General features: G+C 36.2%; 1 protein-coding gene across 2 annotated transcripts in view; it reads left to right on the top strand.

Moving 5' to 3' along the window:
- The window catches only part of MDFIC (MyoD family inhibitor domain containing), a 50,357-nt gene that overhangs the window by 9,663 nt on the left and 13,574 nt on the right, over positions 1 to 27,120 (top strand). For both annotated transcript variants that reach the window (XM_058022405.1, XM_058022406.1), the window contains exons 3-4: positions 2,206 to 2,337; positions 24,536 to 24,811. In XM_058022405.1, coding sequence (XP_057878388.1) covers positions 2,206 to 2,337; positions 24,536 to 24,811 — 408 coding nt within the window. The remainder of the gene's footprint in view (positions 1 to 2,205; positions 2,338 to 24,535; positions 24,812 to 27,120) is intronic.

Genomic DNA, 27,120 nt, shown 5'->3' on the forward strand with positions numbered 1-27,120 from the left:
GACTGATTGTATTCTGCACTCCTTCAGATTTCTTAGATAAAAATGTAATCTATAGCACTAAGGGCCCCATAATATTAACATTATTGTTTCCTTATAGCCATTCATTGTTTACTACATGAAATAATAGGGTTCTGCAAAGTCATATCCTATATGAGAGCATTGTATACAGCTACTCTCTGGGTCTATACTAGCACTGCTGCGTACATATTGTAATTTTGGTGCCATCAATGTAGTCAAGTAATTTAAGAGCAAAATCTCATAAAATAGCTCATTTAAGATTAGTGTTTGTTGAAAGCAGAGTGCTTTTACACTAGCTCTGTCAAGACACTACTTATTTTTATTCAGTCTATTCCAGAACACTTTTCAAACACTTTTGAAACATATTTGCACCTAATACTTAACTGCACAGGTTAAATCATCATACAGTCACATCATACAGCTAAATTTTCAATACAGTCACTTTGTATTTGATAGATACCAGGCAGAAATAACTTGTATCTGATGTCTGTCAAAGGGGTTGAAAAACTCTGTATTTTGCATTGTTGTTGTTTTGGTTTAGGGTTTTTGTTTGTTTGATTGGTTTGGGCTTTTTGTAGTTGTTTTGATTTTTTGTTGTTTTCTTAATGTTAATAGGATGAATATCTAGGTAAGATTAAGTCATCAGGACAAGGGGCAAAACTCATTCAAGTCAATGTCTTCCCATTCATTTCAATAACTACACCAATCCCAGTGAAACAGTTCCTCTCAGGATGGGCTTGAGCAAATACTGACAAGTTGTTGGTGGGAGGGAGGACTGAGAGCAAAGTAGCACGGAATTAGCTAGGTCAGACGTTTCAGAGGTGGAAATTGATAGAAGGGGAGCAGCAGTGCTTGAAGGCATATGCTACTATACACGCAAGATGGCATATATAATTTTGAGTGATGTCCAGTGCCTCAGTTTAATAGGGTGGATAACAAAGGCAGAAAGTTAGGATTTAAAATCAAAGTGCTGTGGGTTACATAAGAAACTAACCTTTACTATGTCACAGTAGCAAAAAGTGATTTTTCTGTGTCTCAGGACTGGAATAATTGCTTTATTAGAGGATACAGTATATGAAAGTGTAATACAGGTTTTATAAATGTATTTGTTTGAAACAAATAAATAGAGTTAACAGACTTTTCAGTAGTTGCTCATCTAGGTTTATTGTAAATATTAAATGATGTACACATACTGAAAAAAATACATATTATGAATATATTTATTGTTTTACATATCCCTTGAGTGAGTAATATAAACTGATTATCTGTTGCTGTGAATAATGAACAAAGTAAATCCAGATTTAGAAATATTTCCTTGAATGCCAGTAGGAAAAACCTGGAACAATCAAGAACAGAAAGATTTGTCTGTGCGGATTTGATTATTAAAGCATTGACAGTGAAGATGAAAACTGTCACTTGCCTTGGTTTGAGGAAATTCTGGTCTCCTTGTGATAACTGGCAACATCATCAAAACAACATCTGTTACATTGTGAAATAAGCTGAAGAATCCTTCAAATAACCTTACTATGGAATTTTCCCTGCATCTTATAAATGCTTGGAGAGAAGAAATACTTTTTTTTAAAATTTTTGGCTAAATGTTTACTTTTAATCAGCAGTGGCTTTTAAAAAGTATTTTCAACAAAAAATAGATAATTGTGGTTTAATAATTTTCTGAATTTTTGTACTCATCACTTTTGAAGTTTCAACTGCATTTGTCTTTGATTATGTGTTTAATTATAAAAAATAGAGAACAAAATTTTGTGAAATTACTATAGATTTTACGTGCTAGACCCACATGTATGTGGGTAAAAAATAATGGGTTTTTGTGTGACAAAGCTATTAAAATTTTTATATGAAAACTTTGTGGAAGGTAACTAAATAAGAAAACACCTCACCCCCCCCCCCCCCAAATATAATTTGTTACAGAAGCTGCTGAGTTGCTGAGTATTATTTTGCACAATTGGATACAATATGACTAAAAGTCTTTCTTAATGAGAAATTATATTGATCTAGGCTAGAAAACAAATGGAAAATCAACTTTATTGGAACATAATTCTAAGGAAACAAATGGCGATGCTAAGACAAGTTATAATGTATGCCATCTTACTTTTAATTTTCAAAATTAATTTTGCTCACATAGAGAAAAAAACTGTAGAAAATAATATTTTGAAATTTCTTTTGACTTAGGAAAAACTGACCAAGAGACTGCTGTGGAAGAAGATAAAGACATAAGCCAGCCTTCCAGTAATCAGAGTATACAAGCAGAGACACAAGAGCAGTCCATCTGGGGAAATCGCACTGATGGTGACCTCATCAGAAGTAAGTATTTCCAGAACAAATTGCTGCCGCTGAGGCCTGCTTTCACAGTGTAATGGGATGCTGCCTGTTGACTCTGTTAAATGTGTGTCAAATGCAATTGTGTTGCAACTCTAATGCACATCTACTGAATTTATTTCCCAGATTGACTCCTGTCAGCATGCATAAGCAACAAGTATAAAGAAAGGTGTGATTTGAGTGGTACAGAATGGTATAGACCTCTGTAGCATCTAAGCCTTTAAAGCCTTAGTGTTACATTCTTCTCATTAATAGTGCAATAGTAAGTACTGCATGTATGCAGCTGTGCTAGGTGTCATCACCCTCAATTTCCCAGGTAATGCATATATATAAGCAGCAGAGTAAACTATGCTTCCAGATGCACTGAGTACTGGGCAGGTGTAAGTTTTTTCAAGGGTTTTGAGTCCTGAAATAGTATACCCATGCTATGGAACTGTGGAGTTTTTAAAGTAGTTTTTTCAGCTTCACATTCCTAGTGTATGTCCTGTATGCTTTAAAACATAAAAAGGTATGCAAGATCATTCCAATTTTCCTGTCTTGGACTGAAGATCATATGCTATCCATTGTACCCTCTTAAGGCAAAAATATTTCTGTCAATTGCCAGAGGTAATACTCTGTAATGCTCTAAAATTTTGTGAATGCTTGAACATTAGTTGTTTAAGGGAGGGGCAGCATAAGGAACTATTCTCTAATTATTGGGTGTATTCAGAAACAAAATGGACTAAATGCAGAGTGGTGCTTCAGCTCTCCTGAGGTTGTCTGATCCCATATTTCAGTGTTAGTCTCTCTTTACAATGCACATTGTACTGCTGACAGTGGGGTAAATATTTCTAAACCTACTATTATCAAAACTTGTGTTTTTTTGCTGCAATTATCTGTTTCTTTTTAGGTTGTTTTTTCAATTGTTTTGTTATTTTGCTTAGTTGGTTTTTAGTCTCATCTATACATTTATCTTCTCTGGAACTTTGTGTTAGTATTTGAAATTATTTTCAAATCTTAGTTAATCCTTTTTTTTCCTCCTAAATAATTAATCCCAGTATATGCTTACACCTCTAATATATTGAATAGTTATCTCAATCCTTTACAGGAAACTTGAATTTACCATATCAGATATTTAAATCTGACGATTTAAAATAATTATATTTAAATCTGATGATTTAAAATAATTTTTAAACGGCTATAAACAGGTAGAATTGTCCTGCACAGCTTGAGAGTTTACTTAAGATTTGCTTCATTCCAAAAGGTTATTGTTTTAGATCTAACTGTCCCTTGCCAAGCAATTGTTTTGTGCTTATGTTGAGGATATGGAAGGGTGTATATGGCATCTTCTGCTTTTGGAATAGCCTCCTTCTCATCACCTCTTCCTAGAAGTTTCCTTATTCCCAAATCCTTGAGGACTGTAGGGTGATTCTGTGCATCCTCTAATCTGTTCACCACCAAGACATACTGCAGTGGCTGCCCTGGGGAGTGTGAGGAAATGATACTTTTTTTCCAACATATAGTAGAATTTGCAGCAGATAGTGGAAACCTCTGGTGAAGTGACTTGATGATTATATGTAGTTATATCTATGTGATGGAAGGGTTAGTCGCTGCTGAATTTCAAAAAGAAAAAAAGGAAAAGGGGGAAGATAGGATAAAATGTATTTCAGTGTGCATGACTGTCCTCATCCTGGAGTCATGAGTAGCTTTACTCTGACTTTGAGTCAGAGTAGTACTCTGACTTTGTGGAAAGCAAGTTTAGCTGAAAGCTGTAAGTTTCTAAAACACTTAGTCTTAATAAGTGTGTAGTAGAGGCTTTATTATGAGTCGTATTTGATTAGATGCTGTGATGCAAACCTCTCCTTGCTTCAGATAACCTTTAGTTTAAAGTTTTCTACATGGAAGAAACAAAAATGATGAAATCAAAGCAGTTTCTTTTTGGGTTTTTTTTGGGGGGTGTGAGGCTTATGAGTAGGGAAGTTTGTTCTCCTTTTAAAAATTGAGGAACAGTGCTTGACCAGTTATACATTTTGTAGTTTGCAGAAGTTTTACAACTCAATATACCTAGTAGCCAAGTTTGAAAACTAGAACAAGTGAAATAAACATAAGCTTTCTTATCACAAACAGTTACTTGGGTATTCCATGTAAAAAATAAGTATTGTAGCTCAAAATGGTCTTGATTCAACCAGATCTATTACCCCACCAAACTAAAGTTCACAGACTGTTGTATATTGAAAGAAGTTTGAGGTTAGAAATAAACAGTGTTTTGATTATTACAGTATATTTTAAAACTCTTTCTAAAAAATGTTTTAGACAGCGCATACTTCACAACTGTTCCACACTATTCTAATGATTCAGTTTCTTTTTTTCCCATACAGATTGTTTTCCATCCCCACAGTTGATACATACTCCATTTGTCTTAGCATTAGCTTTTACTTTATAAATGTTTCCAGCATTTAATTTCCAAGGTTTTCCTTGTTTGCAGCTGTTTTATCCTGCTGTTAAATGGAATTAGATTAATCAGTCAGATTTACTGGCACACTAACAACGAAGTCCAGTGTCAGAGCCCCCGTAATGACTTCATTATGTATGATTTCTCATTTGCACTTGTGAACTCAGTTTACCAGGCAACATTAATAAACTAAAACACTGCCCCCGTTTTCCACAGTAAGATGTTTTACATTCACCTTGCTTTGCCCTTTTACTCTTTTTTTCAAGCTCCCTTTTTGAGCCTCCAGAGATTTCCCCCAGATTAGCCTTTTCCCTGTCTCCTTTGGAGCATCCCTTCTCCCCATTAATGAAAATGTTCAGAATATCCTGGGTAAATAGTTAATCTTACGGGAAGCCTCAACCAAAGAATTTATTGTTTTTGAAGAGAGTTTGAGAATCAAAAGATTACTGTGTACTGACATATAAACAATGAAGGGCTGCATAAGAAGGAAGCAGTTGTGTTACCTTTCTGTGGTAATTGTTAATACACTTGCATAACTGTTACTGGAAGATTGTTCGGTTGGAGAAGGGTCAGGGGAGAACCACAAATATCTCAGGAATGACTGGAGTAGTTGAAAACGTGCCATGTTGTGGAAAACCTCCTGGAATTCAATCTGCTTGGTGTTAACAAAGGGAATAAAGAGGGACTTTGCCTAGTCCCTAAGAAGCATGCCACAACAAACAGAAATTTGTTAAGACAGTTCTTCAACTATAGCAAGACAAAGGGAGAACTAAATATAATGTCAGGAAGTTCAGTTAGACTAGGAATAAGGTGTACTTTTTAACAGAGTATTTGAGAACAGGAAAAACTGCCAAATCCTTGGTGGCTTTATGTGTGTTAAATTGGCTTTAGTCATCATAAGATGGCAACTGCTATCCATATCCTTGAATTTTAGGACCTGAGTAGAGTCTTTCCATAGTGGTTCCCCCAGCTGGGAAGACACATATTTTTCAGCACAGTTATTCTTCTGGAAAATGTTGATACCTGTTCCCTTCTCTTCACAGGCACATACGTATTTTTTATATTATTTCTGACTGTAGGAGTTCTGCTTTACGAAAGAGCTTTAGAATAAGTCCATCTGCTATCTTTTTTGCCAGTGCATTTAAAATATCTGCAAACACCTTCTGCTTATTTTCATTGTATGGTCTGGTGGCCCATAATGAAGTGGTTCTGCTTCTGTTATCACTCACTCTTGGCAAGTGAGGAGGAGTGAATGTTAAACATGCAGCAGGGTAACCTGTGGCTATAGGAATGAAGCCATAGCAGTTTTTGCTGCTCTGTGTAACCACAATGCTCTTCTTTGTTCTCTGGAAGAGGTATGGGATTTTTTTCCCTCTTGGAGAAAAAAAGGCTATAAAGATGGATTTTAGAATACTTAGGCAGGATTTTTGCAGAGGCCACTAGGTTATCTTCAATGTGTGTTGCTATGCAGGGAAGGGAATGTTTAGGAGGGAATAAAATGCCAGTCTTGAACACTATTTGCTTGTGAGGATTTAATCTCCTTTCCATTTCTCCAGCAGAAGCTTAGCTATGTGATATTTAAGAAAACAAAAAACATCTACCATAGATTCAAATTGTCATGAATAATTGATTAATAATAATCCAATTCTGAAGATTAAATACCTAAAATATGCCCATGTTTTACAGATAGAAAGGTCATTGCTATCCATCATTTTCTAGCTTCAATTGTCTCTTTCTCCTCCATGGAACACCCTCCTGATAAGAGTTGTTCTTCAGAGAAAGGGATGCTTCTTTCAGCTCTGTGGGGATCAATTTTACATGGTCTTCTGGCCACTATTTTATTTACTATATGCTTCTGAAGTAAAAACCTAAATATTTTTCTTTTTGTTTTCTGTATTCTATGTTGACATTTTCACTTTACACGATTATTTATTTAATTTTAAGCTTTGGACATTCCTTTCCTTTGTCTGGCTAAGTGAGTGATTGCTATAGTTTGTTATGCTGTTTGTGTTTGAGTCTGTTGGTTTGTTTGTTTTTTTTTTTTCCAACAAGAAGTAGCTAATCTGCTGTTAGAAGTCTGTTTTGTTTGATATTAATCCAGATATAATTTCTTGGTTGTTTTATGATGCACAGTCATCTTACAATTACTGTGATTTCAAATGATCCTGTTTATTCTGTCTATAAAATAGTGCAAAGTGCTTGAGTTAACTTAAATGGTTCTTTTCAAAGCTAGAAAGTATGACAAATACAGTCTTCTTCCAGCATAGCAGTGTGTGACTACAGAAATTGTGCAGAATAGATTAATGGAAATTATTCAAAATATATTACTGGGTTTGAAAGGTGTATTCTATTAGTTAAAGAAGTGATTTATGTACAATGTTCCAAATAGACCCAGGTATAAAAAATCTGTTAACCTATGAATGAACAAAGTTTAATCAGTTCAATATTTATACAGCAGCACAGTATTTGATATTTAGAACCTTCTTTAAAAAAAGGTTAATCTATGACAAATCTGGATAGTAGATGTAAAGAGGTCCTCCCTGAGAACTCCTCTCCTAGAGATTTTCTAATCCTCTCCCTGGCACAGAACTAGCCTGTGTTGCTTCTGTTTCTCCCCTGACCTGGCAGTTCTTTCACTACAGCTGCTCCAAAAGTCTTCAAAAACCTTCTCAGGCCTGTTTAGGGGCCTGGTGAGTTTTACAATCAAAGCCTTTCCCTTTGATCTTCACTTTACCCTCTCCTGGGTGGAGAGGGATTTTCACAGGTGGCTGTACTGTTATAGTTACACTCTTCAGAGTCTGACTGGGTCTTTGGTGTTAGCCTGGAAAAATGGAGGCTCAGGGGAGACCTTATCACTCTCTACACCTGCCTGAAAGGAGGTTGTGGCCAGGTGGGAGTTGGTCTCTTCTCCCAGGACAAGCAAACACAGTCTCAAGCTGCACCAGGGGAGGGTTAGGTTGGTCATCAGGAAGAATTTCTTCACAGTAAGGAAGATCAGATGTTGGAATGGACTGCCCAGGGAGGCAGTGAAGTTACCATCCCTGGGCATATTTAAGGAAAGACTGGACATGGCACTTAGTACCATGATCTTGTTGACATTGTGGTGTTCTCTCATAAGTTGGACTCAATGATCTCAGAAGTCCTTTCCAACCTAACTGATCCCGTGTGTTTCTGTGCTTACAGAATGACATGAGTGTTGCTGTAGTAGTCCCTTGTACACCAAGCTGCTGCCAGGTGTATTTGTTTTCTGTATATCCTCTTCCCTTCAACTCTACATTGCATGCTGAAAGGCAATGCAGCTAATGATGGTCTGAGATAGATGAGGAATTTGTATACTTTGTTGTCACTCCCTGTCAAGAAATAAACTTCTTGCTGTTGTTGATCCATTTACAGAACAGTAGTCAAACTGTTCCAGATCACCATAAGATAGGTGTATGTATTCTGCATATCACTAATAGCCAGAATTACTTTGAGCCTTTTAGTTTCTGTTTTATTTTACTTGTGATCCTCAAAATATTATCTGAATTTATGGTCTGAGGCTGAGGAAGTTTGGATGGCAATAATCACCAGTAACAGACAAAGGTGAAATTCTTCGAGTAGCGTGTGCTTGCTGTGTTTGGGCCTGAAGTAAATTGTATCTTTATTTCAGAATATTTTCCTGTGTTGTATTGGTACTGTCTTAGAATTAATCATGCTGTTATGCCTATATGGGAAAGAATAGTTATCTTCTTTTTCTGATTATTTCCTCTTATAGGGAAAAAAGTAGAATATGCTTGGTTCTTAAAGAGGAGGAATAAGAAAACTCTTGACTGCATTCTATGTGAAATATTATACTACCAAGCCAATGAGTCAGTGTGGTTTTACTCTTCTGTTTTCAGTACTAACAGTATTTAGTTAGCCATATTTAGCAAAGAAAACACTAAATTACAAAGTGTAAGGAAGTGTCATTATCGAAGACATACTTTGAGGAACCTATCTGCTGGCAAAAATGTCATGAATTTAAACCATGGCAAAGTTCTTTTTTTCTTGTTTTAGATTTAATTTTGTATTTGCTGTCATTGGTGTGAAAAGCATGGTGTAGGTTTTTAAAGCTCAAAGGCAGTATATTGTATATTGTGTTTACATCATAATAATGAAATAAATTCTTCAAAATTGAAGGGTCAAAATAGTTTTAAATATTTTTTATTTTTTTATTTACTGATAAAAAAGTGAAAGAGGGGGAGAGGGACTCATGGTGACAGGATAAGCCTCAGCTAAGTAATCACAGTTAAACATTTTCTTCTTTATACAGCTACATGGAGGAAAGGGAGATCTGAATACTGCTTACTTCTTATGCATTCTGATAATATGAGACCCGTAGTGCAAAAGAACCCGCAAATACCTTTCTTTGAAGGTGTTTTTATAAAAGACAAGGAGAAACAGGAGCCTATGACCTATTGGTGTCTTGTTGTGGTGTGGCTTTCTATTTTCCCTTAAAATTTTTTTCATAATCCAAACCCAAGGAACCTTTTGACAAACATTAAAATGTCAAACAGCTGTGCTCATTCCGGCTATTTGTAATACCAATTTTTTAAAATCATTTTACTGGCAAAGTAGGCTTCCACATATATTGAGGCTTGATTTAAGAGAATGGTTGATTATTTGATACCTGAGCCTTAACTCTTTTTGAATAAACTGGAGTGTTCTGGTGTGTGAGAAAGGTTCTTGTGTGGATACTGCTCTTGAAGTTTGATTATAAAATGCAAACTCATACATTCTATCAGAAGAACTTTTCAAATTCTGAGTTTTGAATCATCGGACCCATGATTTTTAGAGGCTCAAATTTTAGTTGTAAACTTTCTTCCCTCAAATTCAATGCAGTATCTCAATTATCATGTTTTCTCTTTGGACTATAAATATTATGATACTTGTTTGGAGAAAATTTAGCAATGCTAATGTTAATTACAGCAGAATTTCAGCTAAGAGACTTTTTCCTGTTGTGAAGGTTCCTCACATTTAAGTGAGTTTTATTGATTTATAACTCAAACTTAAGGTTGTATAATGTTTGCATAAAATGTCAAGAAGTTTACTTTTGAGACAAGTCAAGTAGAGCAAAGAGTTAGGCAAACCTATTAAAAAATGGCCTATGAGTCACATTTGACCTTCAGGGCAAGTTTTTGCTACTGAGAGACAGCATAAACTATCGCCATTCTTTGGCAGATCAGGGGCAAGCCTGTCTTCAGGTACAGGTAACTCGGAAGTACATCTTCAAAAATAAAACCTCTTCGCCAGTTAGAAGGCATCTACCTTTCCCAGTCTCCTTTCTTCAGTAGGACAGGTGCATATTTTGACTGTATTCCATAAATTGCAAGTTGAAATAAAATTCACATTTTGACAGAAAAGCAATGAAGGATTATTGTGCTGACCAGAACTGGCTGTAAAAGCAGTGTCAAACCAGAATGGAGCATCCTTTAGGACTGTACAATTCAGGAATGCAGGAGATCAGTGAACAGTACTCTTTGTGCTTGAATTTCAAAATGAAAGAAAATAAGTTTTGGTGAGATGATTTGGGATTAACCTGCCTGGAAAAACTTTTCTGAGGGATCAACCTCAGTTTTTCACAGAGGTGATGCAGAAAAATATTTAGATGGTGAGGCAAGATACAGAGTAACCTTGGATAGCATACATGTAGTTTTCTTATAGGTGACTTTATCAAATTACACAATCTCATTTAGTATTTTGCAGCTCACTTTGTAAGTATGACTTTGTGAATTATTTCCCTACTTCAATATATATATATATATATTCTTTTTACTGTGTGATGACTTTTTAGTGATGAGTCACTGTCATATTTATAATGTAAAATCAGTATTGGTAAATATTTGTATCCAGCAGTAGATAGATGATTGGGTGGGACTGTACATAGTAAGTGACAGAGTACATTAAGGCAGCTGGAGCAGCTGTAAGGTCTCCGTGCTCCCTCAGAGTCTTCTGCACAGCCCTTCTGAAGCTGTCCTGTGCTGGATCAAATCCTGGAAATTTGCAACTAGTGTGAGTTTTGTATTTACAACAAATAAGACAGTGTTTAACTTTGGAAACATGGAAAGGAAAAAAACAACTCAGAACACTTTCTAAAAGAGGAATTCTGGTAAAAGGTATCTGGTTTTTATCCACTCCTCTTCTTGTTCCACTCCTTTGACTGTTACTTGATATACTTGATATACTTCTTGGTCCACTTGATTTTCTGATTCCCATTTGTAGCATGGTGTTATGTCTGAGGAATCTTTTTCTTACAGTTTAGTTGACAGACTCAGTTTTAAGTAAATCACTATTTGGTTTTGACTGTTTGTGTTATTATAGAACATCTGCTACTCTAGCATTTTCAGAAGAACAGAGAGATCCCATTTGCTGGGCTATGCTCCCTCCTTGAACAAGAGAAAATAACTTGGCAAAAGCTTTTGTTTGTTATTAAATCAGCATCCACACCAGGAATTCTGCTGTGATAGCTGGAATAGGGCAAGAAGTTCAGGTCTCATTATTTATATTTTGTTGAATTTTTTTGGAGCAGGTCCTTATGTAAAAGGAGAGAAGACTTGCTTGAAAGCACAGGGAAGGTTTCCATAGAAAATATATTTTACTTTCAAAACTTGGGGATAGAAGTGCATTTCATGATGGCTATAATGGAATGGCACTTCAAACTATTGATTTTTAAAAAAACTCCTTAGAATTTCGGGTAATTTTGGAAGAAAGTAAAGGGTGCCTATCAGTGATATGGTGGAATCAAAGTTGGAGGAATGCTGAAGGTTTCTTCCCATTTTTAATAAATTATTCTGTATCCTCTTTCCCTTATTTGCCTTTATAAAGTAAAAGAATAAAGAAAGGACTGGCCCATCCCTCTAATAATTCTGATGCCAAGCCATTTTTCTCTTTTCTGTTTGCATAATTTTCTCTAGTACCCCTTTTTCCTATTTTTGTTTGTTTGTCTATTTGGTTGCTTGAACAGTCCTTTGTTTCCCCACTTCTTTCTCAAATACAATGGCAAACCTGTAAGCAATGACAGTGAGGTTGTGCTTATAGGTTGACTGAAAGTATTTTAAAGTGCTTCAGTACAAAAGCCTGTTTCAGCATCTATGTGTTAACATCAACATTTAAGCTGGTTTTTAAGCAGCAATGACTTTTTTGTATTAGCATGAGTAATCTGACTATTGGAGAGCTAACAGTGAATTTTGTAAAGATACTGTGCAATTCATGCAAAGCCCCCAGCTGTTAAATTTTACAACTCACTACGAATTCAGCTTCTAGAGCCATCTGATAATATGAGATTTAATTTTTCATAAAATAAAAAAAAAATTAACCTGATCTTCGTTTGTAGTTACTGACAAAAGCAGAAAGTTAAAGACTGAAAACTGGGGAAGCCAATAAAAAGCATGTATTTAAAAATAAAACATTGGTAATTTTTGAGTAGGTTGGCTTCTCTCTTTGTACTGCACTGTAGAGAAACAGGGGATTTTGGCTGAATCATCATAATGCTAATTAAATAAAAGGTAGTAGGAAAATATTCCATAATAATTTGTTAGTTCTAGCAGCCTCAGAAAATGTTATGGCACAGTAAAATGTAGCCAGTTATACTCAAGGACATGAAAGAAAAGGGTGCTGGAATGAATTCCAAATGGCAGATAGAATGGCAGATTGCCAGGACTCTCCAGAAGAGTGGCTGTGGTGGTGTTAAGAACAGTGTAGTTCTGCCCCCGTAGCAGTTGTTGGAGTGGTTCCCTAAGTGTTTTTGTTTGGGGCCAAGAAGTGCAAGTGAGGCTGCCGTGTTTGCCAGGCAGGGAAGAGCTGCACAGTACAGGGGCACTTTGGCTCACCTCTCACCAGCCTGAGCAGGTGCTGATGCTGCTGATGCTGCTGGGAATGCTTTTGTGGCTGAAGGCTTGTGTCAGCAGCAAGGGAAGGTGGGTTGTGTTTGATGTGGTTGCTGTGCTGTGCGTTGGATCTTTGTGGGTAAGACAAGCTTGCTGTCTCAGCTGTGACTTTTTCAAAGCTCTTAAACTGTAAAGGACAAAAAAACTAGCTAAATTCTAATGCTTTCACTTAAAATGATGTTTCTTTTCTTGAAATCCTTCAGCTTACTGTAAAAACTTGTAATAAAATATTTTTAAAATGCATCAATGGACATTTTTCAGTATTGCAAATAATACTGACCCAGCATGGATTTAATTTCTGTATCTGCACTCCATTAAAAAAAAGTAATTGTGATTAGTGCAGAAGGATTTTTTTTTTCTGTGAATAAAGAGAAGTATGTCTTCTAAGACAAAACAAAAGGTTTTAAAACCAAACAAAACAACTGTGTTGCAAAAAGCACTGATTCCAAGCATGGAGCTAATTCAAATTTAAATGCTACTTAAAAATATTTTAAACCCAAAGATGAACCAAATAAACTTCAGTGGGTCAAATTGCATCGTTTTGTAAGTTGAAAGAACTGTTTTTAATAGAGAATGAAAATAATTCCATAGGTACTGTTGAATGCTTTTAAACATGCTGGAATGAGAATAATCCCTATCTGCATGTTAGAGATAAAAAGTAGTATTTTGCTGTTAATATCGTTTGGGTGCAACAATTTCATAGGGAATTATATCTTGTTTCATGAACAGAGTGGAGAATCAGAATTTTAGCTCGGTGGTGGAATGAAAGAAAAATGTTTTACAGGTAATTACATCCCATTAAAACAATTTTTCAATTTTTTCAACTAATCTGATGCTGTCCTATTGAGGTAATGCATTTGTTTCTCTGAATTTTTGCACTTGTTGCTGTTGGTTACTGATGTGGCACTGTATTTTTCTAACAGGACAGATTTGTAACTGTGTGGCTGAGATATCAGAGCTTTCTTATGTATTGTTTGAGCAGCTTATGTTTTGCTTCCTTTCAGGAAACCAAGTGCATCGTTTTTACAGGAAGTTTGGTTTACAGCAGGCATGGTCAGCAGTCTGACTTTTGCTCTGCTCTAAGGGATGGACCCGTGAGCAGCTGGCAAAAGCTCATTTGGTTTTTTGTTTTTATTGCTATATTGAATTCATGTAATCGAGGTCATTATGAAAACTTGGCCAGGATGTGTGGGTTTTTCCAGCCAAGTCAGAAAGAGGTCTTGCTAGATCATTTTGGTAGAATGTGATAAATAAGCAGTTAAGTAAAAAATATTTGCCTTTTTTCCTTAGTATTGGTGACGATGATTGATATTCAGTGCATTCAGTGTTGACTTTGACACACAAAGCTCTCAGTGGAAAAAGGTTTATGTTCAGAAAGACTCCGTTGCCTTTTCCCTTGGCATATGAAACAACTGTTTTTGAGTCAAAGTTAAACTGCCTGTCGGGTGGGGTGGGGTGGGGAAGGGAAAAGACAGCTCTTATACAGAGATTCAGCCTTTTAGTCCATGGTTGCTTGTAGATTTGAATCTAGGGAAGAAAAAAAGAGAATATAGGTTTTTCAGGGACTCTAAAAAGAGCACTTTTCAAAGTATATTCTCAAGAATCTTACATGTAGAGCTTTCACAAAAATATTTTGGGTTAGATGGTGCCTTGTGACTTCAAGGTACACCAAAGAGTTCAAAGGTGGAAAAAGAACTCTCATTTCTGGGTCATCCTGATGCCAAGCTGGTGCATTAGTGGCATACAGCCGCCCTTGAGACAGCCTTGGTGACAGGAGCTGTGCCTGGACTTTGTGTGTGATTCAAAATCCTTTGGTGACCTGGGGTCCCTGGAGTGCTTTGGGATGGGGAAGCCCCACTCATCCAGCCCATGGACTTAGAAACCTGGTGATTTGGTGAGGGGTATCCTGTACCCATCTGATGGACCCTGCTTGCCGTAAGGGAATTCTTGCAGCTGAAGAACATCCATAAATGAGACTAAAGCTCTTCAGTGTGTTGTCTGTGCAGATAGATGCTGCTTCTCTTTCTCCTCACACTTTGCTTTTTCAGGATCAGGAAACAGACGGACGTTTGCTGCTGTCTCAACCATTTTTCCACATCTTTTTTCTCCTACTGGCAATCACTCTGTTAACTATGAAGTCTGCAGTTATGAAAAGATGGGTCATGAAGAGTTATTGTTGTGGACCTCAAGTCCTCACCCTGCTTTCTGACACAGAATTTCCATTTTCCATTGTGCTGCTAGTGCTGAGTGTGGCTGATTTTTGGCCTGGGCTACAGGATCCTCTCTGACCTTGAGCAGAAGGGAGCTATTGCTTCAGCACCTGATCTCTGTACAAGTATGAAATGTTCATCTTTGTTATATTTCACTGCTTATCAACTAATGAGTTATCATTTAATTATTTTCTTACTTGTAAAATCTGTAGCAAATGCTTCAGATTTGCTGGGATTTTACTTGTGAATTTTTTTTGTTTCTTCTTCCATACTCTTTTCTGCTCTCACAGAAAAGTAAAGTGGCTCAGCTCACTATGTATTATTTCGCTTTGTCTCCTTCCCTTCCAGAGTTCTCTTCTTCTGGGTAGTTCCTATAGGCTCTTTTTTCTTTTGATGCTTTTGTTCTACTATTGTTTTAATAATGCAAAATCCCAAGTTTTGGCTGCTATTTGGCATTGTTGTCCATTTTAGTCCCTTGTTACATTTTTCTTGCAGCTGTGCTATTTTTTTTTTTTTCTTTTTTTCTTTGGTTTTCTGGTACTTTGTATCAGCCAATGCCAAACTTAGCATCAGCTATGTATTGCAAGAAAGAATAGCATAGCGAAAATAAATGGAGCAATGGAATCAAAAACTCGGTTATCAATTTATATATTACTATATTTGTACTCATGTTCTGTGTTTTCCTGCCATCTTTTCATATAATCCTCTCTGTTGCTGTTACTATGTTTTCACTCCTTTTTGATTTCTGCAATTAGTTTTGTTAATAGTAGCACTGGGTACTAAAATTATAGAGATTACAAAAGGTGGTGCACTGAGAGCAAGTGATCACACCTGAGGTGGAACACTTTCTAGAATCTTCTGAAATTCTGTCACTTACGTGAGCTGAGGATTAGAAATCAAAGGAGCAGTGAACATTAAGGGAATTGCTCATTCCAAGTATTTCCTTTTGGGTTCTTTTTAAAACCAAGTACAGCCACTTTATATGCATTTTTTTGTATGAGTTTAGCTGACCACTGTAATCTTGACATGTGCACACTTGATATATACGGTCAGTGGAAAATAAACCTGACCTCAGAAATATCTTCATACTCAGAGGTGAATGCTGTATGGGCTTGTCTGAGAAGCTGCTGCCTCACCATCCCACATTTTTTCCTGTGGTAAAACAGAGTCTAGTTTGTCAGTGGTTGCAGGGGTTTTGAGGAAGGGAGCAGGAGGTGCTGGAGGCAAGAGGACCTGTTTGTGCACTTGCTCAGGTTATGGCTGTTAATGACACTGAGGTTATCTCTCCTGACTGGCGCATCCTGCTGTGCCGCTTATCAGGCAAAACCCAGCAAGCCATATCCTGTTGTTTGTAGCTTCTCTTTGATGTTTTTTACTTTATTTGGGAGCAAGTAACACAATGGTGAGGGGCATCAAAACTATTTCAAATATTTGAGACTTAATGTGTCAAATTCCATGGGACATCAGTGTGTCTTTATGCAGTGGTACTATTGTTATGTTGTAGCAGATACAAATAGCATAACTGCTGTAATGGCATGCCACCAGCTTGGATTACCTTTAGTGGTTGATAAACTTTCTTTTAAAGTTAGAGCTCCAGAAACAAAGCATTCTGTTCCTCAGTGAGATGGATTGTATTGCACTCCTAGTGCCCTTTGTCATTTCAGGGCCCGTCTTCACATTTAGGAAATTGCTGATTATTTGTGTTGAAGAAATAGATCTATTTTATTACATTAAGAATTAGCAAAAAGCTAATTCTCTGATTCTTAGTGCACTGATTATTCACTTCTGAGATCCAGTGTTTTACAAGCCACTGTGTTTTATGAAGGAAAATGTAACAACAACCAATCAAACAAAAAAAAAACCCCAAGTAGATGAAGATGCCTCTTAATAAATTACCTCTGTGGAAAACACAGGATGAAATAACTAAAGATCTCACCTTAAATAAGAAAAAAATCTTAAATTATAAAAAACCCCCAAACTAACCCACAAACTAGCTGCAACAACAAACAACCGAACAAGAAACTAGCTGCAGTAGTAACTAATGAATCTATTAAACTCCATAAATATGCCCTAGGAGTGTTGGATTGGTGACCAGGAGTAAACATGCTATTCCACATGTCTGTGCAACTATTACCACTGCAGTACATATTTGTAACGCTATGAAACATAAGAGCAAATACAGTGTACAATTCTTTTCCAGTCCTAGCAGAATGCTTGAGAAGAAAAATGGATACAGAAATGTTGCAAGTGGAAAGTTTGTGGTAAAATTTCCCACTCTTGAATGAAACATTATGTAGGGATTTATTCCCCAGGTGTATGGGTGTCTGTTACCTATAATGCCCTGGTTTGTGTTTGGCTCTTGGTATTTTGTGGCGAGTTCCTGTTGTTTGTTCTCAAGAAACAACAAACTATGCTACAGTAAGAACTGTATTCAACTTTATGTAGGTGTAGTTTAACAATCAGTGCAGTATATGAATTCTCTTTATTTCTAATTATATTGCGATCTACCAAAAATTTCCAGATCATTGCAAAGTTTATCATAGATGACAATATTTCCAGTCTCAGAAAAAACATTGCTAATGATGGCAAGATGTGTTTGATAAAGAAGAATAATTTACTGAGCATCTAATGGTAATTAGAAGCCAAAGGGTGTTTTGATTCTGAGATAATTGTTACAAGATAGGTAACTAAAAATGTTAGGGGTTTTACTCAGTTTAGCAAATATTTAAAATTTGCTGTTGCAGTCATTAAAGAAAATCAGTGGGCATTTGTTCATTTTGCAGAATCACATCAGGAAGGATGTAGGATTTGTAAATAGAGAAAGTCACCCCATATTGCCAGTTGGACTGCTTTTCAACTTTGTAAACCCTGGCTACGAGCCCTTTTCATGCTTCCCTGTGCTAACCGCATCTCTCTGGGTATGTCAAAGACATCTTTATACAATTCCTGCACCCCTTCAAACAGTGTGTAAAGTCCTGCAGTGCTTCCAGAGGAAGGCACTGCAGGTGTCTTTGCACAGATATAAGAGTACTTTGGGCACTGTCTTGTGCACTTGTGTTGCTTCTCAACCCATAGACACACATGCACACGTTTGCCATTCTTGTCCACCTTTCACCAAGTGAAAGCTGACAGGATAAAATGTCTTTTCCCTTTGTCCCCTGCCAGCCTTGTTTCTGTTATATCAGGTGTTCCCTGGATGTGCTCTCAGATGTATTCTAACAAAGTGCTCTCAGTGTGGGTCCTGTAAAACTCGTACCAGCAATTTTACTACAGTATTTTCATTACAAAGGACATCCTGTTTCATAATAATATATTGTATTCATTTTGAAGATGTCCTCACGTCTTACAAGAAGGAATTCTAAAAAGGTGGTTGATGCTGTTAGTTGATACTTTGTTTTCCTTGTAAAGTCAGCATGGCATAAAAAATTCAGTGTAAAAAAATGATTTTAAAAGATAGGTGGTGCCTTGATGGTACCTTGTTATTTAGTTAATGTATGCCTTCTGTGATATGGTAGCTGCAGTATATGCTATTTATGTCCCAGAAAATATTCAAAAATAATTGCTGACAAAAGCCACTTCACAGGTTGACTCAGAGGTACGTCTTGTAATCTGAATGTTAATATTCTGGATAGCTAGACAGAGAAAGCTATTGATGTAGTTTGAAGATCATATTAGAGACTAGTCAGGATTTAGTTAGAAAGTGGGGATGGAGAAGGATTGAGATACTTGAGTTCTCCCAGTTTCAGTAACATTTTATGCTTATTGAGCCTATAACACATACAATATATAATTTTCTTGAAAAGTTAAGATTTTTTTGCTAGTCTGTGGGAAATGTTGCCTTTTATATCTAAAGAATTTATGTTTTCTCCACTTTCTCCAGAAGTAATTTAGAATCACCTTAATTTTACTCTATAATTCAGGCAGCCCCTGGTTTTACTGTGCAATTCTTGACTGTCATCTGCTTTATTTTCCCCCTTACGCTTAAATCAGTGATGCAAAGAAGCACTGATAAAAACTAGAGGCCTGATTCTTACCTCCCTTACATATGGTGTGTTCCATGTGATCCATGCAAAGGGAGTAGGAGCAGTGTCCACTGAGATCAAACAGTTCCTCCAGCTCAAGTTAATGTGTAGATCTTGACTTTCAGTGTTAGTGGAACCAATCAGGACCTCTGTATTTCCAAAAAAACTCATCTTCCTATTGTAGCTGCAACCTTTTGGGGAAGAGAGAAAGGTTAAGAATACAGTGAAACAATATGATGTTTTTTCTCAGTGTTTGAAAATACAATTACAGTTTTACAACCAGGAGTTGTGCATTTTATTCTTCCCACATCCACCTGCAAAAATACTGTTACTGCGGCCTGATTTGTCATCATAAACTGTTGTGTTATACATAAGGAAAAAAATTGTTCTTCCCTCTCTGGGTATGTAGTCAGATAACTCAGGCTGTAAACTGGAAAGTTTTTTTTCCATCACTTTCATTGGCCAGACTAGCAAAACTCCACAGATGTCTGTATCAGCTGCTTTGGAATGGCTTTTGATGTGATTAGGCTACTAATTAACTGTCTCAGTTCTTCTCTCCCGCCTGATGTTTTGTTTTGATTCACTTTGACTCAGAGGAGTCTGCATTCAGTGTATGTTTGTTTTTGTGTTTTGTATAAAATCCCTAATGATAGCTTAGACTGTCTTCTTTTGGTCCTCTTTTGGTTGAGAGTTTCCCTCTGTTGACATACATTTTCCTCTTAAATGCATGCATCAGAATTTTTCTTTTAAGAACAGCTGGGACTTTGTAAGGTGTAAATCAGTGTGCAGTCAAGGTGCATATCTTTGTGAATATTCATTTAAAGTGTGCTAAGAGTTTTACAGTCTGAAGGAGAATGTGCATAGTTACTTCAAAACCATCAAAAACCATAATAAATGTTTACTACTTGAATTCACCAGATAATAACCTTACAATTAAATTATTGTGCAAAGTCAGTTAAATAACAGCAGAAGTCACTGTATTAAGGCCCACTTTGCAAGGAAACCAACGAAAAGGAGGTGTGAAACACGCTAATAGATTATATGCTACAGCAATATAGGGCCTTTTTATTGCTTTTCCAAGGCAGCAGATTCATGTGCAGTTATTACTACCTGTATTATCTGCTAGTTTTCTATCAAAAAAGATTCAGTCTATTGAATCATTAATCTAATATTTATCATTCTTATTGAAAATCCACTAGTGTTAGCACTGTATAAAATATTGACTTAAATCTACTGGTTTTGCTAAAGATTAAAAACATATTAACCTGAAAAGCATGGTATTTCTTAGGACATTTTGAAAATACTCATTGTAGATGTTTGAAATGACAATTTTTCTGTGTTGTCTGAGGAATGATTTTTTTCTTAAATCTTTAACATATAGTAAGTGACCAGTACCATCCTGATTTGATGATGCTGAATGTTCATCCAACACACATTTGAAATTTTGATGTGTGTTGCATTAGTTAGTGAATATCAAGAATAACATTTTTGCTCATACATAGAGTGTAAAATGGGATCTTTTGTAGCAGCACACGGCCTGTTTAGAATGATATAACAGGCGCTGAATGTTCACATATCAAACAAAATGCCATCTTTCTGTAGAAAAGAGGTGTCAAAAAGTTTCTTTGTACCTTTAACGCATGTGATTATGTAGTACAAAATGCAGAGTTTGTAAAATTTCTTGAATATACAGGCAAAAAATGAATAATTCAAAACAACTCATAAGTTCTACATTCTATTGTATCTTTTATAACGCAGGCAGAAGATAGCATTGTGTTCCCAGTAGAGCTGAATTTGCACAAGTTACACCTCGGAAAATGCCAGATGGTCTATGGTCTACTTTTGAGAGCTGTCACATATGTAAAGATTTGAAAAAAGAAAGACAGCTGAATGAGAGCAGTGGATCATTAAAGAGAGAGTGAGAGTCCCTGGGTATCACTGTGTTTTAAGAAGCATTGTGTCGTTCTCCATATTACACCTTTTTTTTTTTTTTTTTTTTTTTTTAAGATATACACAACCTTTAAAAAATAAGGTAAAAATATTTCTGTTCTAAACTGAGTAGTTGTGGTTTAATCTTGGAACTGTCAATTGCTTTTGTTCTTTATGCTAGAATGCGGTCATATGGTTCCTAATTGGTTTCAAGTGTGTTTTAACCATAAGATTCAAGTCTCCCTAGTGCAAAATTATCAATAAAGTTAAAATAAATTTAAATTGAGATAACTAATCCATTTGGGGTTTTATTCCATTTTGATTTGACCTGCGTATCACACGTGAATACTGTAAAGCCAGTCAGCTAAAAAGTTGTATGTTAATGCTAAAAGATGCAAGTAAGGGTACTTTGGGAACAGGATTACTTAATAAAAAATTAAAATAATAAAAAACCCATAGAAAAGTCCCTAAACCATTAGTAAAAATAATAATCAAATCAAAAACCTGTAACTGTTCAGATTTCCAAGTCTTTCCATTTATTCACAGTTTGACAGAAACACACCTAATTTTAAAGAATGAATTTTGGATATTTTGTCACGTTCCCATATTGTAGCAAAGCCCCCAAAATATATAAACAATTTGTAAGCTGCCACCACCAATTTAAGTGGCTTAGATAAAGGTCATAGATGTCAGTTTTATAAACTGACATTCAGACATAGAGAATTTTTAGAAAAGTCTATTGCTTGTGTTTATTGAGGAAGGTTAACTGCTCTCCAGCAATTCTAGTTCATTGGTACAGCTGCACTACTCCACAGCAGGGAATCATAAGCAATGCAGGGTGAGGAAACATTACATGAAATGTGAAAAACACTGTTCCTTAATTACAAAATTTGCATTTAAGTTGGATAATGAAGATAAAACTATGGGGTGCTGTAGATGTAAACACTGAATTTTACAGAGTAAATTTTCATTTCTGGTATTGGCAAAGATTTATGACTATTTTGCACATATATGGAAAGAGAATCTACACAAAGGGTTCCTGGTAGTATACTGTTAATAATATTTATTCAAATAGGAGAAAATTCCACAAAAATTTGGTTTGGGATGTTTATGAGAGTTTGGAAATGTTAACCAAATATATAGTGATGCATTAAGTTTTAGCTTTCATTTTTTTCAGATTCCGTACTGCATTAGTGTATAACTGTGAACCTCATATAAAGTGTCAGCAAGTTCTCTTCACAGTCTAGTCAGACAAAACAATCCTTTTCCAGCCTGAGAACCAAAGAGCCATTGCAACTTCAGGCCCAAAAAGTGTAAACAACAGGGAATTGAGGAGCAATCTGGGAGGATGGAACTGCATAACGTGAAGCTGTAATTGGACAATTAACCCCAATATGTAAATGGAGCAAAACCTCTAAAAGTGTGAAAAACTGTGACCCAGGGTCCATCTTGGGTGTAGTCTCAGCCAGGCTCTGGTACTGCCCAAAGTGTATCCTTTGAAGGCCTTTTAATAAACACCTACTTTACTCCTTTAACACTGTCTAGTCTCTGTTCTAGGTAGCCTCTCAAGGCATCGGTAGCCCAAATTGAATTCCAAAGGGAAGAAAGTGCCTTTCTTATGCTTCTGCTCATAGATTTTACAAACACTAATGCAAAATTGAAGAAGCAGTTTCAGAGTTGTCAATAAAAAAGCCTTTGGGTACCAGTTACTTCTTCAGGTCTCAGATAGTGTGCTCCTGTTTTGTTGGCTTGGAGGTTTCTGAGCAGTTACTATTGGTAATGGAAAGGAATGATCTTTGATCTTTATTCCCTGTAAAATCTTCGGGGAGTCTAAAACATGACTGTTTCCCCCAGCCCTCTCTTTCTTTCCTGCAACAGAAAATTATCACTTTGGTCAAGTAGGTTCAAGAAGGGTTACTCTGACCTAGATAAATGTGGGCAGTCAAGGCTATCTTCTGAAAACGTTAGTGGCATTGACTAAAATATCAAGTGGCAAGAAAAGCATGAACCAGTTCATATTTAAACTATTATGAAAAAGAATCCTCTGTAATCTGTGAGCATGACCAGAACATAAAGTTTAAGATTTGTGTGAAGTTTAATCTGGAAAAGTTGATGATTGTGGAGAAAGCAATATGAGAGCAGTGTTAGTGTTCTGGATAAAAGGAAAGCATTGGGGGTTTGTTAGGCAAATTTAGAACTGAGTCCTTTTAGAGACCATCTTGGTCTATTTGTCCCAGTAGTATTTATTGGAAAATTTGTTAACTTGTACCTGAAGTGATCGGTGGAGTAGTTTCTTTAAGAACAAGCTACCTATAATTATCTATATATATTTTTACCTTGATATTGTGAAATCATCAGAAAATGGATATGAATCATCTCAAAAGACAATGAACTGCAGCACTGTTTTTCCTTACTGCTGGCACTAATTCTTCGTCCCTTGGGTATCTAATAGAATCTGGACTTCTTCTTTGACATAACATTTTTAAATAGGTGAAGATTGGACTGTCTGGAAACCTCTTTATTTCCAAGCATGATGCAGTGTTTTGATTAGGAGAGATGATTGGGCTGATACTTTTTGATTGTGAAATCTTGTTGTGTTACTGTGTTTACAGTTTAATTAGTTTTCCCCCATGAAACCTGTATGATTTTTTCTAAATAAGAATTGTTACATTGAAACCACTTTTCTTTATTACTAAGCTTTACATTAAAAAGTTATGCATATTTTCTTTAGTTACAGACTAAAGAATACATTGGAAATCCCTTTCCATGTTACAAATATTCTCCTTTATGATACATTAGCTCAACACAAAATGGCTGAGTTTCATACTTACTCACTAGGATAAGTTTATAGCATGTACTCTTGGAGACTTAGCCAGGTCACTGCAGATTCTTGCCTTAGCAGGCTTTTTCTTTTTATTCCTTTGACCATTTAAATGTTTTCATTAAATTCCGAACTGGCCCGTTACAGCCATTTCTTAACTTGTGATTCTGAGCTGAAAAATGCAGAGGCGGGGGGGATTCTGGCTTGCCACAGCTCTGTGGTGTTTGAATGCATGTTCTTTCTGGTTACCTCTTCCACAGAACCAGATCTTGGTTGGTTTTGTACCTCTCTGTAATCCATGTGCTCTATGATTTAAGCTCAAACTTGTTAGTTACCTGGATATTCCTGTTCTTCTATAATATGCTGGGTGGCTGAGTGTCAGGGGACCCCTACCACGTCACTCAGGTTGTTTTCTGAATGCTGGCAGCCTGCATCTTAGCCCATTACTGGGGTCTGTATCTTTACTCTTACACTTTTACTCTCATTTGGGTGTATTTCACACGCTATTAATTTGATTACATCAATACAAATTTATATCAGTTTTGCTACATTCCTTCCCAATCTTGACTTTTTCCCTTCAAGTTACTTGCATTATTCTCTCTGTGTAGTTCATAGAGCTTTGCAAGCCTTTCCTTGGATTGTCAAATGGATAATCGTCTCATGAAGATGTGACATGCTTTTTGAATAACTAATAATTATTTTTAATCTAGAGATATTTTTTGCTTTATTGTCTTGATGGGGAATGTTAACTTGTCAGTCTGTTTTTAGATCAATAAGAGCAACGAAAGTTGCATTTCCAGTCTAGCCTAAAGTGGTCAGTTATCAATTTGCAATTTAAATGAACCCTTTCTTTCTTGTTCTTTAAGCACAACCTCAACGTTTGCCTCAGCCAAATGCTTCAGCACTGGAAAGGAGTGAGGAAGAAAGTGGCAAAATCCAAAATGGCCATGTGGGTTTGAGTAATGGAAGTGGAATTCACAACGGGGTCAAGCATATGCCTGCAGACAACAGAAAGCTTTCGTCTCCTGTTTCAGAAAAAATGCACAGAAAAATTCAGTCCACCTTGTCTGTCAACAGCAACAGCAGTAAGAAGAGTAAAATAAGCTCTGTGTTTTCTCAAAAGCCAGGTACCTCACCAGAAGGTAAGCTGATATTCTTACTAAAAAACCAAACTGAATAAAGACCAACCAAACCTCAGTAAAAATTATACAATCAACTGAAAATAATTGAAGAGTGTGACTCATGCTCCAGAAGCAAACAGAACTTATTGAGATAAAAGACATGCTTCTTTCCCAAAGGAAAATATTAAGTATTTGAAGGAAAGGGAAGGAATGGGAGAGTTCTTGCTTTTGACATTTGGTCAACATGATCTGATAATGTTTTAGTCTCTGTACTTAGTATCCTGAACTGATAGAAATTCCTGTCAACATTGTCACACGTACATCAGAAAAAAACCCATTAAAGTACTACTAATTCAAGTCATAGTAAATATTTAAATCCAGTAATGGCAGGCTCCGCGAGGGTAGACTTTGCTTTTGAAATGTTCTGTTAGCTGATATCCTGACTAGCTGTGAGGTCTAAACACTAGATAATAAAACAGTGACCTGTGCTTCAGTGCCTTATGCTATATTTGGGATGTAGATAATGCACACGAAAAAGCTTCATACTCCTGAATAACTTAAATAAGCAAAAGTAAATAATTTCTCTCATGTTTTAGCTGTCTCTCTATGCTCTCACTTCTTGATTTTCCACTTAAGGTTCCAGAGTTCCTGAGCTTCTCAATCCACTGCCTTCCCATTAGTACTAATATACTCAATGGACTTTGCTACTGCCCTTAACAAGAGCTAGAAATTTTATTGGTTTGAGGCAGGCACAGATGTGACTGGTTAAGAAAAAACAACTCTAGAGGGAGGGGACAGACACAGATTCATAGAGAAATAGGAGATGGTACTGTTCAGTGAAGTGGGGAAGATTCTCAGCCTAGATGAAAGGATGAGGGATCAGAAGGACCACATGTAGTGCCCTGAATGAAGCCTGACATCAGTGGAGTGACTCCTTTTGGCTTCAACTACTTTAGTCAGACTTAGTGGATCTGTGTAGTAATATCAACAACAGCTTCAGTCAGACCCTTCCACGGGCTGGTCCCCCTAGCTATTGTTTATTTTCATGTCTGTTTTCAAGAATCTACTGTTACTTTTCTGTTGCATTTTTAGTCCTCTAACATTTCTTTCCAAAATCACAACTTCATACTTCCTCTGTATCCTTTTCTGTTACGTGAAATATCCTTTTATCATTCTCCTTAGTGCACTTTGAAAAGACTGTATCTTAAGAATCCTAGATAGATAGAGTCTATCTGTCATTCATCTGTTCATGTGACTGAAACAAAGTGCAGGCCTCTGAATTTAAGAAATCCAATCTCCAAAGGAAAAAAAGCCAAACTGTTGTTTCAGAGGCAGTGCCTATCCTGTTCATTCCCCTATACAATTAATTATGGCAAACATTTCCTTTATTCTTCTAAAATTATCCTGTAACAAACACAGTTGTTGGGGTTTTTTTCCATTTAATAACTGAATATCATGATGTCAAATTAAAAAGTGATTGAGGAGAAAATTATTAATGTCTTAGATTTAACTTTAGATTCTAATGTCTGATTTTAATATCCAACACTATTGTGTTAGTTGCCATCACACAATATTTTTTTATGCAGTAGAAATTTTGTTATCCTTAAAGGCATATCTGATTAGAATATAGATCATTAAATAGTGTTGTCACATTGTATAACTTGCATTCTTTCAAAGCAGAGAAATACAGGATAGTCCTTATTGTCACATGCAATTTCACAAGTCACCTAAGAGCTAAGGTTAAATAAAGTCAACACTGTACATCTGGCATTGTAATGTCCTTTTGAATGTAAGAACTTGGATATATGCTCTGAGTAGCTTGTCCCATTCTGCAAATGTCTGCAGCTCTAACTTTTCTGTTACTCAGTCTGACCAAAGCCCGGGTTTTATCGTGCAGTGATTAATGTCTGGTGTATTGGAATATGCCCATAAGGGAATATTTGTTTTTAAAAGGGATTTTCTGGTTTTGAAATTTATTTTGCTTTACAGTTCTCTGGCAGGCGTGTTTTATATTTGTGTAAACACATCTGCATGCACACATATACGAGCTTTCTGACAGCTTCTTCAGTTTTTCAGTAAGGTACCCTATGGGGCCACATGACAGAACGATAAATTATAAGTAGTATTCTTATCAAGCTGTTACCTCTCAGGAAGTATTAATATACACTTCATTTGTTCTATCATCCCAATTTTTTAGAAGATGGACAATCAGAAAGTCTGGCAACAGTCAATTGAAATATTTAGATTAACACAAAGAAGAGTTGACTATTTAAAGGAAAAATGATTTATTGATAGCTTAAAAATAATTGTGTTATTACTACATGTCATGT

The sequence above is a fragment of the Melospiza georgiana genome, chromosome 4, assembly GCF_028018845.1.
Source record: "Melospiza georgiana isolate bMelGeo1 chromosome 4, bMelGeo1.pri, whole genome shotgun sequence".
Classification (NCBI taxonomy): Eukaryota; Metazoa; Chordata; class Aves; order Passeriformes; family Passerellidae; genus Melospiza; species Melospiza georgiana.